General features: G+C 35.7%; 1 protein-coding gene across 1 annotated transcript in view; it reads right to left on the reverse strand.

The window, feature by feature from the left end:
* Positions 1–1,092: 1,092 nt before the first annotated feature.
* LOC126810093 (coiled-coil domain-containing protein 6) overlaps positions 1,093–15,085 on the reverse strand; it is a 29,459-nt gene continuing 15,466 nt past the window's right edge. Inside the window, exons 4-9 of the mRNA XM_050535057.2 lie at positions 13,428–13,531; positions 12,732–12,889; positions 9,653–9,809; positions 6,971–7,083; positions 5,406–5,623; positions 1,093–4,670 (exon numbers count right to left, since the gene is read on the reverse strand). Coding sequence (XP_050391014.1) covers positions 4,599–4,670; positions 5,406–5,623; positions 6,971–7,083; positions 9,653–9,809; positions 12,732–12,889; positions 13,428–13,531 — 822 coding nt within the window. The 3' untranslated portion in view covers positions 1,093–4,598. The remainder of the gene's footprint in view (positions 4,671–5,405; positions 5,624–6,970; positions 7,084–9,652; positions 9,810–12,731; positions 12,890–13,427; positions 13,532–15,085) is intronic.

Below are 15,085 nucleotides of genomic sequence, written 5' to 3' on the forward strand. Positions count from 1 at the left end.
ACATATGACCCACTTATACTCTTGATGCAAGGGCCCCAGCCAGCTATATAATCCAGCCCTGGGTGTAGGGATCCATTCACAATAGGATTGTCTCTCAGGATTAAAGCTGTTTATATTAGATTGTCCTCATTCATTTAAACATACATTATGCAAGAGCTAAATCTGTCTATTGCAGGTCTTTCTTTAGGCCTGAAATGTTATCTAAATTATTAATTAGACATTAATTAACCTATCCAGGCCATAATCAACTCTAGATGGCATTGCTAGCCTGTGATCCTTAGTGGATTATGAGCCAATTTACTGCATAACTTTCCTTCACGATTTAACAACTTAATGGATAATCAAGACTATGCTGTTTATTGAAATTTCAATCGCTTAGTTCTCGGTTCATAGTGGATCAATTTGAATGAAATTGCCTTTACATTATCTAGTTTTTAACTATTATAGAGAGAACAGCCAACTCGTTATCGAATCTCCCATAATATATCTTTAATTGATATTGTGAGCTGTTAACTATTATAGAGAGAACAGCCAACTCGTTATCGAATCTCCCATAATATATCTTTAATTGATATTGTGACCTGTTAACTATTATAGAGAGAACAGCCAACTCGTTATCGAATCTCCCATAATGTATCTTTAAAGGAGCTAAATCCCTATTCTTTGACACCTAGAAATGGACACAATTGGGTTGCAACGCGTGCCTCACATGCCACATGTTCCTGAAGCAACAACTGGAGTTTTACAACATCTTGACGTTGCTAGATTACTTCACAATTCCCGAACTTAATAGCTACGTTATCTACAGACACGTGAACAGTAGCGTCCAATCAGGGGTTGTTACATTGCAACCTCCACGAAAACCTTTACATTGAACGAACCTCAAACTTTGCAACTTGATTATCACAGGTAGACATTTTAGCTAGAAAGTGCGATACTTGGTATTCGTGACGACCGAGGAATCTGAAAGGATCACAAACTGGGCTTGTACTCAATCGAAATTAATGCAGGGTATTATGTGAAGGCCTTGATAAGATGTACGTAGTTAAAGCGAGATCAAGCCTTCTACTGAAGATGCACATGCCACAAATGAAAGAGTGTTTAAAAAACATTTTTTCTTTGGTGTTTTGAAGAATTCTTCTATTTTATTCTCAATAACTGTAATACATGGTACATCATTATGTTAGAAGAGAGCTCTTCAGACTTGTATATATAACTTTTAAACAAGCTTGGAAAAAAACGACCTGTCACGGACAAAGCCAGGCGCAATTTATACAGCCCTGGCTGTAGGGGATATCGGCAAAATAAATTCACTATGATTCTGTTTGAATTTCAGGTTTTAATTGTTGATTGGGGTGATCCAGGGCTTGAAATTGAATTATATTATATCTGGATCTGATCAAGATTTGTCTAAATTTCTGTGGAGGAGAACCCTGGGCCCACCCGAATCCACTCAGGGCCCCTACTAGCCAAAGATCATGCGTCCGCCACCAAGCTCCGATGCCTGTCATTTAACAGTATTGAGCATTATCAATTGATTAATTTAACCATCGCCACATCTGACAGAAATTATGAGAGGATTATTTTCATTGGTCTACCAGGTTCTAGTGCTGGACGATACTTGAAAATTTCATTATTGTGATAACGATATAAAAATCCACAATATGTATGTCATCCTTGCAATATACAGTACTTCACGAAAAAGACTCAAATAGTAAGTGCAGGGGGACTGCACCACACTCAATTACACAAAACAAATCCACGGACAAGACACAATACGTAGAAATAACAAACAAACTACATATCAAAGTAAGTGAATGGATCCAGGGGCTAGTCATAAGCGTCCACTGCGCTGTACAGTCCCGGGAATGTTATGGTACTGGCTATTCTCAAAATGAAAAAAAAAAAAAAAAAATGATTTACAAAAAAGACGTAACAGAATAATGCGACTAATCTTGAGAGTGGTCGTTACTTCAATTGTGATAGTCTGCCAGTTGACATCATTAGTTAGAACGTCAAACAAAGGTCTGGAAAACCTCTCCAATAGATAGTAAACATGTAGCTTTAAATCATTGTATTTCAATAAAATACAATAATATATTGTGGAATTTTAAATGGCCAAAAAATACTGTCAATAAAGTTTATTTTTTGTGATATATTTTAATTTATTGAAATTATTGCCCCGTCCGACTGACTAGGTTTCGTGGCAAATCAATCAAAATAGCTGCTGCAACTTCTGACAAGTTCTAAATTACCCCAATGGGCGATGATTTAATGGATTGGATCATAGAGAAGAGAGAGAGAGGGTGGGGGTGGGTAACCTCCACTTGACACAAACTAGGTCATTTCGGGACTAACACAGAGAAAAGGGAAGATAACTGATCGAAACACATTATTGTAATTGTATTATGTTTAGCATGATGCATCATTTGTATCTTTTGCGAAAATATCAAATTTCTCAATGCTTAAATTTCTTACTGCTTAATCCAGGCTAATGTGTAATTCGACTGATTGTTGAACATTTGAAGCTAAAATATCAAAATTGACACGGCTTAATCCATGCTAATATGTACTAAGATTCATTATTTAATATTTAATTAAGAATAATAATCAAAATATTCATGCTAGATAATGACTTGAATTCAATCGCAGTTTAAAAAAAAAAAAAAGGGCCTATCATTTCTGTTCGCCAAAAAGAAAATGGTGGAGGACTTTATTACATACATGTAGCAAACAAAATAGATCGATGAAATTTCAATTCAACACAACTTTGTAAATATCGAACGGAATTGATCCATTTTTGGCCTGATACTGTTATTAGAAATTTATCTTTTACAATATTGCAATCTGATTAAAATACAGATCTATATTTCGTTTCGTTTTGTTTTACTTTCAATAACATCTACTACATGAAGATCTGACCAGTTGTAGTGGGAGGTCGTGTCAAGGGTCATACAAGCGGCTTTTGACCTTACTGACGTCAGATATCTGATTAATCAACCAGCGTTAATGTTTCTAGTAGGATACCTACAATTGTGTGCATCGCACGCCAAGAACAAGGGTTATACAACAATTCTTCCAGATCCTAGTGTAGTAAAGACAAGTAAAACGAAATTTTGAACTATAAAATAAAACGAAACAAAAAAGGATCTTTGTTTTAATCAGATTGAGAATATTGCTTAAAATGATGCATCAAACCTTTAACCCTTAACCGTTCATTGTCGACAATAATCACCACAACCATATACAGCTAAGTGGTCATGGTCGACTAAAGTTGACCACAGCAAGAACCTTTTTTATAAGTAGCATTTAGTTTCGTATTTAATTGATATTACCATGCATGCGTGTCAGACAGAAACTTGTCTTTTCAATGACATTGAGAAAAACATGTCTTTGTTCAACATTTTTTGACAAAATACATAATTTTTTAACGATGTCAAAAAGGTTAAAGACTGGCAAAGTGGTTGAAATTCTTATGAATGATTCCGACTCGGATTATATCGGTGAAACCGATTCTGAAGGCGATATTTCTGATGAAAATGATTTAGGAAATGAGAGAACGTGTGAGGGTGCCGCTTTCAATAATTTTTGTGATCAAAATCATGTTTTCGACACCTTTTGAAGTAAAATACCGGGAAAAAAACCAAAACAATTCGTTAATTATGCAAATTAACTGAATTTGCATTTTGAAATGAGGTGAAAAAAATAGTGCAAATTATAGATCAACTTATTCCCGTCAACTTTTTTTATTGGTGTCAAGAGTCTATCACTTATAATTATCCGGCAGTAGACGTTTGAAATAAGCATATAAAATATTTCAACTTAGCCTTTATTTAGCCTGACCATTTGACGTCAAAATGATTTTGACCAGTTATGGGTTAATAAATCGATAATACTGACAACAACTGCTTTAGGCACAGATCTTCCGTGGGACTTATTTTTGGTTATTTTGAATACTATCCATGCACCCATTTAAGACAGCCAGGTACAATTGTGTCTGACATTTTGTCTGAGACAATTTGAATCGTTTTTTTCCAGGCTTGCTTGTTGTTTTTCCCTACAACTGTAGATACAGAATTAAATCGGTAACAGTTAATATATAAATAGAATAGAATATTAAAAGCCTTAAATAGCACATGAAGTTATTAATTATCATAGAACACAAGAAAAAAAGAAACACGAGAGAAAAGTTGGCGTCAAAAGATATTTGGGTTTTTCTTAATCCAAACTTGACCATTCTTCACTCCAAAAAACAAAACCAATTTTCTCTTTCATAACAAAGTTCTGTCGTACACAGGTTATCCTCCCCTGTCTGCACTAATGGACGAACACGAGAAAAAAATAAAAAATAAACAAAAGTTACAGCTTCCATGTTTGTCTTGAAAGCCATGGTTACCTAGATAACGAACTGTCCAATCAGCAAGTGGTACAGAAAGCACAGAAATGTTAAGACATCACATTAGGACTAAATGCCAATGTTACCACAAATAAACATTGTGTAAGTATTGTTTCAAAGTATATTTTTATATATATATTTATATATATATTTCTGAATCACACGCATTAATGCCATTGAATAAAAACACAATTTATAACTGTCATGTCTTCTCAGTTTTGTCACTTGGGAATCCACTTGGTTTCACAAATTTCTCAGGACTAACCCTTGGTTTCTAAAAAAAATAAATAAAAATAAAAATAAATTAAAATAATCAATATGATGTTAAAATTTGAGTGTGAGAGAGAGAGAGAGTTTAACACCCACTTGACACATACTAGGTCATTTCGGGACTAACATATGGTTCAAAATTTTATTTCAATAATTCACTTGCACATAGGGGTCTTCAGCAGTGTAAGGAAACCGGAGGACCAGAGAAAACCCACAAGGTTAGACAGGCGACCCTACTCCTCGTCAAGTTCAACCAGGGATTCGAAACCACGCCAGTTGACTCAAAGACAGACCATATGATACAGCACGCACATGCTAACCATTCAGCCATCCAACCTTCAGTACTAATTTAATTTACCTGTAGAAAGCTCAGCGTGTACAGCTCTCCAACTCTAAATTTTCCAAGCAGCAGTAAACACTATAACTCAGGTATCATTTAATTTTGTGTATCGAGCACTAATTTCTTTCACATTCGTCTAATATCAAATCTTTGTTTAAAAATTCGTAAAAATTATTTAAAATCACCCCCAAATCATGTAATTTGAACTTGTATCTACTTTAAAGCTGACTGATTAATTGCCGTTGTCTGGGCAAAAATTCCCATATTTCACTTCAAGGGCCCCCTCCATTCTTTTTTACAGCCGAGTCCCCTCTTGTGTCAATAAATATTTCAAATTGAGTCCCGTTGGGTCATTGATGTGACTTAAGTCGGGCTCAAGTTCCCACCTTGGCTACTTACATGGATGTTGGGGTTAACCGAACTTGCAAAGACAGGCGGTGAAGTCCCTGGTAGAAAGTTTGATGGACCATGGCCCGCCATAGTGGTATTGTGAGAAGTTTGACCATGACATTGGTTTAGTGGGGTCGATTGACCGTGACCTGGAATGTGAAACATCTGGGCCGGTATGTTCCGCCTCATTGGACTGGGAGGACTCTTGGCCATCATTGACGACATTCCTGTAAACAAAAAGGAAGAAAGAATTCCAAATGATTTTGTCAAAGCAAACAAAATTTTTCATTTCTCAGATTATTTCATGCAGAAACTAAGGTGACTGTGATCTTAAATAGAGTTACTTCCCTTGTCAAAATGGCTGCTTTAGAAATACTGGATTTCATTCTCTTATTATTTAATCAAGATCTGGCAAATATTTTTTAAATTGGTCTTATTAAAGTCATGGTTGACTGCATTAATTTCCTGCCGCTATTATGTTACCATAGAGGCCTGGTCAATTATAGAGGTGTGCTCAATTATGTTACCATGAGGCCTGGTCAATTGCAATGGGGAAGGAAAACCAGCCAATCTTATTAAATATATTTCGTTTCGGTTTTTTTTTTTATACTTTCGATGGCCTACACTACATAAATATCTGACCAGTTGTAGTGGGAGGTCGCGTCAGTAGTCATACAAGTGGCTTTTGAACTATGATGTTCAGACTTTTAATTAACTAAGCAGCGTTGATGTTTCTACTGTGTGCCGCACGCCAAGAATTCGCTGTAACAGATTGTTTCATTGGCTGACCCCTCACATCATCCAGAACGCACGTTATATAACAACTTTTCCAGATCCTAGTGTAGTAAAGATAAATAAAACGAAATTTTGAACCATAAAAAATGCAACGAAATAGGATCTGTATTTTAATCAGATTGAAAACCAGAGTAACATAAGTAATTGACCCTCTCTTATCAATTCCTGTTTCTTCAGTGAAATGATGTCACCCAGGATAGACAAGTTAATGACTTCATACTGTCGCATGACATCAGTTTTATTTAAACACTATATTTACACGCCTTACATGAATGGCTAAGTTTACGATATATATTAAACATACATTATGCAAGAGCTAAATCTGCCTATTGCAAGTCTTTATTTAGGCTTCAGATGTTATAGAAATTATTAATTAGACATTAATTAACTTATCCAGACCATAATCAACCCTCGATGGCATCGCTAGGCTGTGATGTTTATTGGATTAAGTTCCAATTTGCTGTTCGACTTCCATTTATAATTAAATCATGAATTGGATAATCCAGACTATGTTTTTTATCCTACCGACTTCAGTAATGATGATCGAGGCAAGGCAGAAAATTCCATCGCTAACATCTTGTTTCATCGTGGATCAATTTGACTGAAATTTTCAGCAAATTCCTTTACAGTATCTAGTTTTTGACTCTTATAGTGAGAACTGCCAGCTCTTTATCTAATCCCCCATAATGTATCTTTAACAAAAGGGTTAATTAATAAAGGGGCAAAGCATGTCAGGGCTCCTACGTAATGAAAATGTTCAGATTGAGTTGTAATATTACCTGGTGATAAGGGGCGTGACGTGTTTGGTGAAGCGTAAGGTATCGGACTTGATACAGTACGTGGACGGACAGGGTGATTCAAATCTTGCTGTTTGGTCATTTCATTAAAATGTCTGAAAAATAATATAAACCACATAAATTGTAAACCTAAAATAGTTTTTTTAATAAACAATACTTTTATTCAGGATACTTGAATGGAGAGAGAGAGAGACAGAGAGAGAAATGGGGTTTAGCCTCCATTCCACACAAACTAGGTCATTTCAGAACTAACACATGGTTCAATTTTATGTCAATAATTCGCTTGCGCGTAGGGATCTTTAGCAGTGGGAGGAAACCAGAGAACCCGGACAAAACTGACGAGGTTGGACAGGCGACCCTACTTCCTTGTCACGTACAACCGGGGAGTCGAAACCACGGCGAATAGAAAACACACCAGTTGACACAATGACAGACGTTATGACACAGCGCGCACATGCTAACCGTTCGACCATCCAACCCCTTCAGTCCTTAAGACACTACCCCTGACCAATACGAAATGGACTTCAAAAACCACAAGGTCTTCAGTCCAGTTTTGTTACCACTCTAAAAACTTTTGTATTCACTAAAGCATGTTATTGAACTTTACTACTGACTTTATAACTTAATTTTTGTCCCCCGCCTTTCGAAGAAAGCAGGGGACTATTAAAATGGGTTCGTCCGTCTGTCTGTCTGTCTGTCTGTCTGTCCGTCCGTCTGTCCGTCCGTCTGTCTGTCCGTCACACTTTTTGGGACACAATAACTCTCTTCCTAATTGAGCTAGAATGTTCAAACTTGGTGTATGTGTTTACTAGGTCAATGCCTTGATGGAGTTCGAAGATGAGCATTTTCCGCTTAGGGTAAGCAGAGATAAGCAATTTGATTGGTTGATGCTTTGGGACACGATAACTCTCTTCCTAATTGGGCTAGAATGTTCAAACTTGGTGTATGTGTTGATTAGGTCAATGCCTTGATGGAGTTCGAAGATGAGCATTTTCCGCTTAGGGTAAGCAGAGATAAGCAATTTGATTGGTTGATGCTTTGGGACACGATAACTTTTAATTGAGCTAGAATGTTCAAACTTGGTGTATGTGTTTATTAGGTCAATGCCTTGATGGAGTTCGAAGATGAGCATTTTCCGCTTAGGGTAAGCAGAGATAAGCAATTTGATTGGTTGATACTTTGGGGCACGATAACTCTCTTCCTAATTGAGCTAGAATGTTCAAACTTGGTGTATGTGTTGATTAGGTCAATGCCTTGATGGAGTTTGAAGATGAGCATTTTCCGCTTAGGGTAAGCAGAGATAAGCAATTTGATTGGTTGATGCTTTGGGACACGATAACTTTAGTTCTAATTAAGTGAGATTGATGAAACTTGGTGTATAGATTTATTATATGAATACCTTAACTAAGTTCGATAATGAACATTTTTTGCTGAGGGTAAGCAGAGTGATAAGCAATTTGATTGGTAGAAACTTTGGAACACAATAACTCTCCTTCTAATTGAGGTAGAATGTTCAAACTTGGCATAGGTGTCTATTAGGTGAATGTTTAAACTTGATGTATATGTAGATGTTCATTAGGTGAATGTCTTGACTGAGTTCAATAATTAACATTTCGAGCTGAAGCTAAGCAGAGCTAATCGATTTCATTTGTCGATGGTTTGGGACAAGATAATCTTGATTCTATCTGATAGAGAGTGATGAAACTTAGTGAAAAAAATAAATGTGCGATTAATTAATATGTGTCATCTATTTATTTTGCAATTTCGGCGGGGGACATCAGCCTCACTGTTGGCTTGTTATTTCTTTTACGCTGAGTCAACTGGCGGGGTTTCGGATTCCCCGGTTGTACGTGACAAGGGTAGGGTCGCCTGTCCAACCTCATGGGTTTCCTCCGGGTCCTTCGGTTTCCTCCCACTGCTAAAGACCCTACACGCAAGCGAATTATTGAACCATGTGTTGGTCCCGAAATGACCTATTTTGTGTCGAGTGGACGTTAAACCCCAATTCTCTCTATCCTTCTCTCGTTCTTTTACTCTATTATTATTGTGATACTTTTAATGTGTACCAATTTATTGTTTTTATTATTCCAATTAGTTTTTATCATATTGTCTATCTAAATTTTATAATTTTATTGAATTGTAAAGTGCATCTGAGCACTTTATGAAATACATCAAAATAATAATAATAATAATAATTCACTTCGTATTAGATTATATTATGAAAACGAATATCGGTTTGTAACTTTTTGAACCGTTTCACCAGTGCAACCGAACTGTGAAATACACCAAAATAATAATAATAATAATAGTTCACTTCTGATTAGATTGTATTATGAAAATGAATATCGGTTTGTAACTTTTTGAACCGTTTCACCAGTGCAACCGATTCGTGTTCGGTTAACCGAGTAGCCGTATACATCCTTAATTATTAGGCAATCAAGTCTACGATCTTTATTAAAAAAAAAGATAGGTTAGCAGGCAACAAAACATATGCCTAAATATTGAAGATTAAATCATGTACCTTGTTGAACTATGGACTAGTGGAAACTATTGCCGGTCTAGTTTGTGACAGTGGACTAATAGTCCTGAGCTAGTGGATTCAAAATTTTTTTTACGACCCTGCAGTTCGCTTCTTATTAGATTATATTGATTTTCTTTGCCTACCTTTCATCATCCATTTCTAAACTGGATTCACTCTCGGATAAATGACGACATAAATTTTCTCTCCTTTCCATCTCTAACTGAAGTCGTCTCTGAAGGCGGAGATTTTCCTCGCGAATATTTCTCTCCTCTTGCGCATACTGGGCCATCTTTTCTTCATCTATATAATATAATGTAAAGGAGAAACACTTTTATCAATTTAATTCATTTGCAGACCAAACTAAAACTGGACCAACTTTTAACATCATGGGTTTAGCTGTTCAAGTCATAACGATTCATTGAAAATCAATATACTTGTTCGTCTCAAGACCTTAAACACTGTGTATAAATTTAAAGTCAATCGGATATTAACTTTAGCCTCTAGAGCTTCCACAAGATTTTTCAAGGTGATCAAGGGCCATAACTCTGGCAAAAATTATCGGAAATCGCTGAAAATAAATAGGATTCTTCGTCTCATGACCTTAAACACTGTGTATAAATTTAAAGTCAATCGGATATTAACTTTACCCTCTAGAGCGTCCACAAGATTTTTCGATGTGATCAAGGGCCATAACTATAGCTGTAATTATCGGAAATCGCTGAAAATCAACAGGCTTCTTTGTCTCATGACCTTAAACACTGTGTATAAATTTAAAGTCAATCGGATATTAACTTTGACCTCTAGAGCTTCCACATAATTTTTTGAAGTGATCAAGGGCCATAACTCTGGCAGTAACTATCGAAAATTGTTGAAAATCAATAGGCTTCTTCGTCTCATGACCTTAAACACTGTGTATAAATTTAAAGTCGATCGGATATTAACTTTAACCTTTAGAGCGTCCACAAGATTTTTCAAAGTGATCAAGGGCCATAACTCTGGAAGTAATTATCGAAAATCGCTGAAAATGATTAGACTTCCTCGTCTCATGACCTTAAACACTGTGTATAAATTTAAAGTCAATCGGATATTAACTTTACCCTCTAGAGCGTCCACAAGATTTTTTGAAGTGATCAAGGGGCATAACCCTGGCAGTAATTATCGGAAATCGCTGAAAATCAATAGGCGTCTTCATCTCATGACCTTAAACACTGTGTATAAATTTAAAGTCAATCGGATAATAACTTTAGCCTCTAGAGCGTCCACAAGATTTTTTGAAGTGATCAAGGGCCATAACTCTGGCAGTTATTATCGGAAGTCGCTGAAAATCAATAGGCTTCTTCGCCTCATGACCTTAAACACTGTGTATAAATTAGCCTCTAGAGCGTCCACAAGATATTTTGAAGTGATCAAGGGCCATAACTCTGGCAGTAATTATAGAAAATCGCTGAAAATCAATAGGCTTCTTCGTCTCATGGCCTTAAACACTGTATATAAATTTAAAGTCAATCGGATATTAACTTTAGCCTCTAGAGCGTCCACAAGCAATTGTGGAGGCCGGACGGACGGACGGACGGACGGGGGCGACGACAATATACGACCTCATTTCAATGTGGGCGTATAAAAACTAGATAATGTAAAGGCAATTTGCTGAAAATTTCAGTCAAATTGATCCACTATGAATCAAGATTTTAGCGATTGAATATTGGGGCTAGCTTCGATTATCCATTTTTTTTATTTAATTATGAATGGAAGTCGAACAGCAAATCGAAAGGTAATCCAATAAACATCGCAGGCTAGCGATGCCATCGAGAGTTGATTATGGTCTGGATAAGTTAATTAATGTCTAATTAATAATTTAGGTAACATTTCAGGCCTAAGGCAACACAAATAAAATAACTTGTTTCTCGGGCACCGCCCGCACGCAAAATTGGTTGCGCGTGCAGTCTATTTATTAGTCTTGATGAAAAAAAATAAATATGTAACGCCCGCCCGCACATCGACAAGCAAGTCGTAAAAAAAATATCCCGCATGTACCTACATCCGCCATACATGTATATCTATTCAAATGTATTAAAACTGATTCAGATGAACATGCTGTCTTTTTTATCCGAACAATGGCGAAGTTTGGCAGATTTGCCTTTTTTATTGATATCGAAAGAACCTCCATTTTGTATCACGTGATATTAATTACCTCCCCTGATAAACTAGAATTTGATTCATGTTAAAAGTCATTGGCGACAATATTTCAATCATTCGATCGTAATCGGCTCATTATTGCCGGCTTCAGTCGGTCCTTGTTTGGAAAATCCTATTGATAAAATAATGAACCGTAGAACAGGTTAATTAATTATAGCTAAGAATACGATACGATGACGATAGTCGTCATAATGCATACCTTAGAATCTGGTGGATAGAACACCGAATATCCTGAGAAACACACCGAATATCCCAAGAAACAGTATTTCCGGCAATCTCCAATACCGATGACACGGTGTGACATGCATTGGTTGGAATTCGGTAAATAATTATAAATAAACCGGCGATACTAGATTTAGTTTTAAATACTGTTTACCATGATTATTATTTTTGATACACCTGGTGAAAGAGGCTTAGTTTTTAAAAATATTGTTGTCTTTATGGAGGGCTATTACATAGTCGTATGGAATTTTATTTTAAACCAATTTCAATTATGTGAATTAAATATGGAAAATTATTTTCCTTTCAGTCAGTGTTCAGTCTCAGTGTTTTAGTAGACTTGATTTTGGGTTTATGTTTTAAGTATGTACAATAAAGTTGAATATAACGGAAAGCAAAAACGTAAACAAGTAATGACTTTCTCATTTAAAAAAAAAAAAAAAGAAAGACCGCCCTCCCGCCCCAACAATTTTCAGCAATAGCCAAATTTTATTTTGCACCATCAATGAGTAAAAAAAAAAAAGAAACCGCCCTCCCTCCCTACAGTTTCAGCTGTCAGTTGCCCGAGAAACAAGACATTTATTTTGTGTGGCCTAATGAAAGAACTGCAATAGGCAGATTTAGCTCTTGCATAATGTATGTTTAAATTAAAATAATTTAAGACTTCTGCTATTTCATTGGTCGAAGAGCTAAAATTTGTACTAGGATATTCAACTCTGAACCAATGGAATGACTGCTTTCTTAACATAATTTCAATTTAAGTTTTTATGTGAATTACGACCAAGGATTACAGCTTTGCTGACTTACGTTCAAGCTGACCCGCTCGTAGTTGACCTTTTAACCTTGAAACTTCTCCACGTAAATTTCCAATATGTTGCATCAGATTATGTGCTGTGTCACCATTGTTCATGTCTCGTGGTGAAGGTGGCGCTGATACCGGCTGCTCTAATTTTTCTTGTAACATTCTGAAATTCAATTAAAATCAGAATGATAAAGATAGGTTGCCAGGCAACGAAACATATGCCTACATTAGCTAAGTCGTTCGAGCAGTCAACAATGGTTGTCACACATGAAAATCTGATTACGAGTAACAACCCATGAAGTAATTATTAGAAAACATTAGAATTTGTTTGTCTTATGACCTTAAACAATTTATATTAACTTTAGCCTCAAGAGCATCCACAAGATTTTTCAAAGTGATCAGGGGCCATAACTATGGTAGTAATTATCGGAAATCGCTGAAAATCAATATGATTCTTTGTCTCATGAATAAATTTCAAGTCAATCGGATATTAATGTTAGCAACTAGAGCGTCCACAAGCAATGCCAATGTATACACGGGACCTCTGTTTCCGTCCCATCCAAAGGACTAGACAGTTGTCCTTGTCAGCCCCTCTGTCTTATGGAAGATAAAACAAGAAATGATTATCTGTTATGTAGTTAATTAGATTAGTCGGTCTTTTGTTCATATTGATAAAACATATTTTGAAAAAGGGCACAAACCTTTTTTCAGATTCTAATTTATCCATTCTTTTCCATAATCTGTTCACTAAACTTTCTTGTTCTTGTTCTAGAGCATTTTCCAATTCTACCTTTTCTCTTCTCAACTACAAAATATAATTGTAATTCATTACAAAATAGAGAGTGAGAGAAAGAGAGAGAGAGAGAGAGAGAGATGGGGCTTAACTCAACCCTAACTAGAAATGTGTAATTCATTACAAATTAAAATGTGTACTGGTAATTAAAATTAATGAGATTGAAGTTTGTATTTTATACATTTTATCTGTTGTTCTAATGTCATACTAACGAGAATGTTACCTGTTCTAATGTCATACTACCTGTTCTAATGTCATACTAATGAGAATTTTACCTGATCTAATGTCTACTACCTGATCTAATGTCTACTACCTGATCTAATGTCATACTAATGAGAATGTTACATGAACCTGTTCTAATGTCATACTAATGAGAATGTTACATGTACCTGTTCTAATGTCATACTAACGAGAATATTATCTGATCTAATGTCATACTAACGAGAATGTTACCTAATCTAATGTCATGCTAATGAGAATTTTACCTGATCTAATGTCATGCTATTTAGAATTTTACCTGTTCTAATGTCATGTTAACGAGAATTTTACCTGATCTAATGTCATGCTAACGAGAATTTTACCTGATCTAATTTTATACTAAGGAGAATTTTACCTGTTCTTATGTCATTAACGAGAATTTTACCTAATCTAATGTCATGCTAACGAGAATTTTACCTGATCTAATTTCATACTAACAAGAATTTTACCTGTTCTCATGTCGTCCTAACGAGAATTTTACCTGTTTTAATGTCACACTAACAAGAATGTTACCCGATCTAAATGCTTTCTAAAAATTCGTCATTTTTTGCGAGAATCTAAGAGGATTCTGATATATGCCGTCTGCGCGAATCCTCCGAATCTTAATTAAAACACTGTCTAAAAAACAAAATTGTGTTTATTGGTTATTGCCAGTTTCAAAAAATGCTGTAGCCAAAATAAGCTGATACGGCACCACAGCATCTCTTCATAACACAATTTGTAGTCTTTTGTAATTCACGTAACTTTCAAAAGTTTTTATTCATTCGTCAATGATAGACAAACGGCACAATGATCACGTGACAACCATAACTGAAATTGCTATAAAATAAAATTCTGTAAGACTATGATATAGCCTTCAAAAATATTTTAAAAATTAAGCCTCTGTCAGCATGTGTATAAAACAATCATAATGGTAAACGCTATTTAGATCTGGTTTATCAACCTAATTCCTACCGATATGCCGCGTGTCATTGAAATTCGACATTGAAGATTCTGTCGGGAAAATACCCACTATTTCTTCCTCCGTGTATTCGTTGTTCTATCAGGGGATTATATTCAATGAAGATTTAAATTTACCTAACAACTGGTCAATGAATCCATCAATGTATGATCCAGCTATTATTTTAATATCTACGGGTACTTGGAATTCACACGGACGGAGCGTGAAAGACGCGCGATTCGCAAACCATGCCGAGATCATCTTCATTCGCTACATGGCTTATTTTACTGAACCTATTGATATTATGAATAATCAATAAGCTTGTTTTGTTTTTTTACTAGATTATCAAAATCACCGTTAAATGTGCT

The sequence above is a fragment of the Patella vulgata genome, chromosome 2, assembly GCF_932274485.2.
Source record: "Patella vulgata chromosome 2, xgPatVulg1.2, whole genome shotgun sequence".
NCBI lineage: Eukaryota > Metazoa > Mollusca > Gastropoda > Patellidae > Patella > Patella vulgata.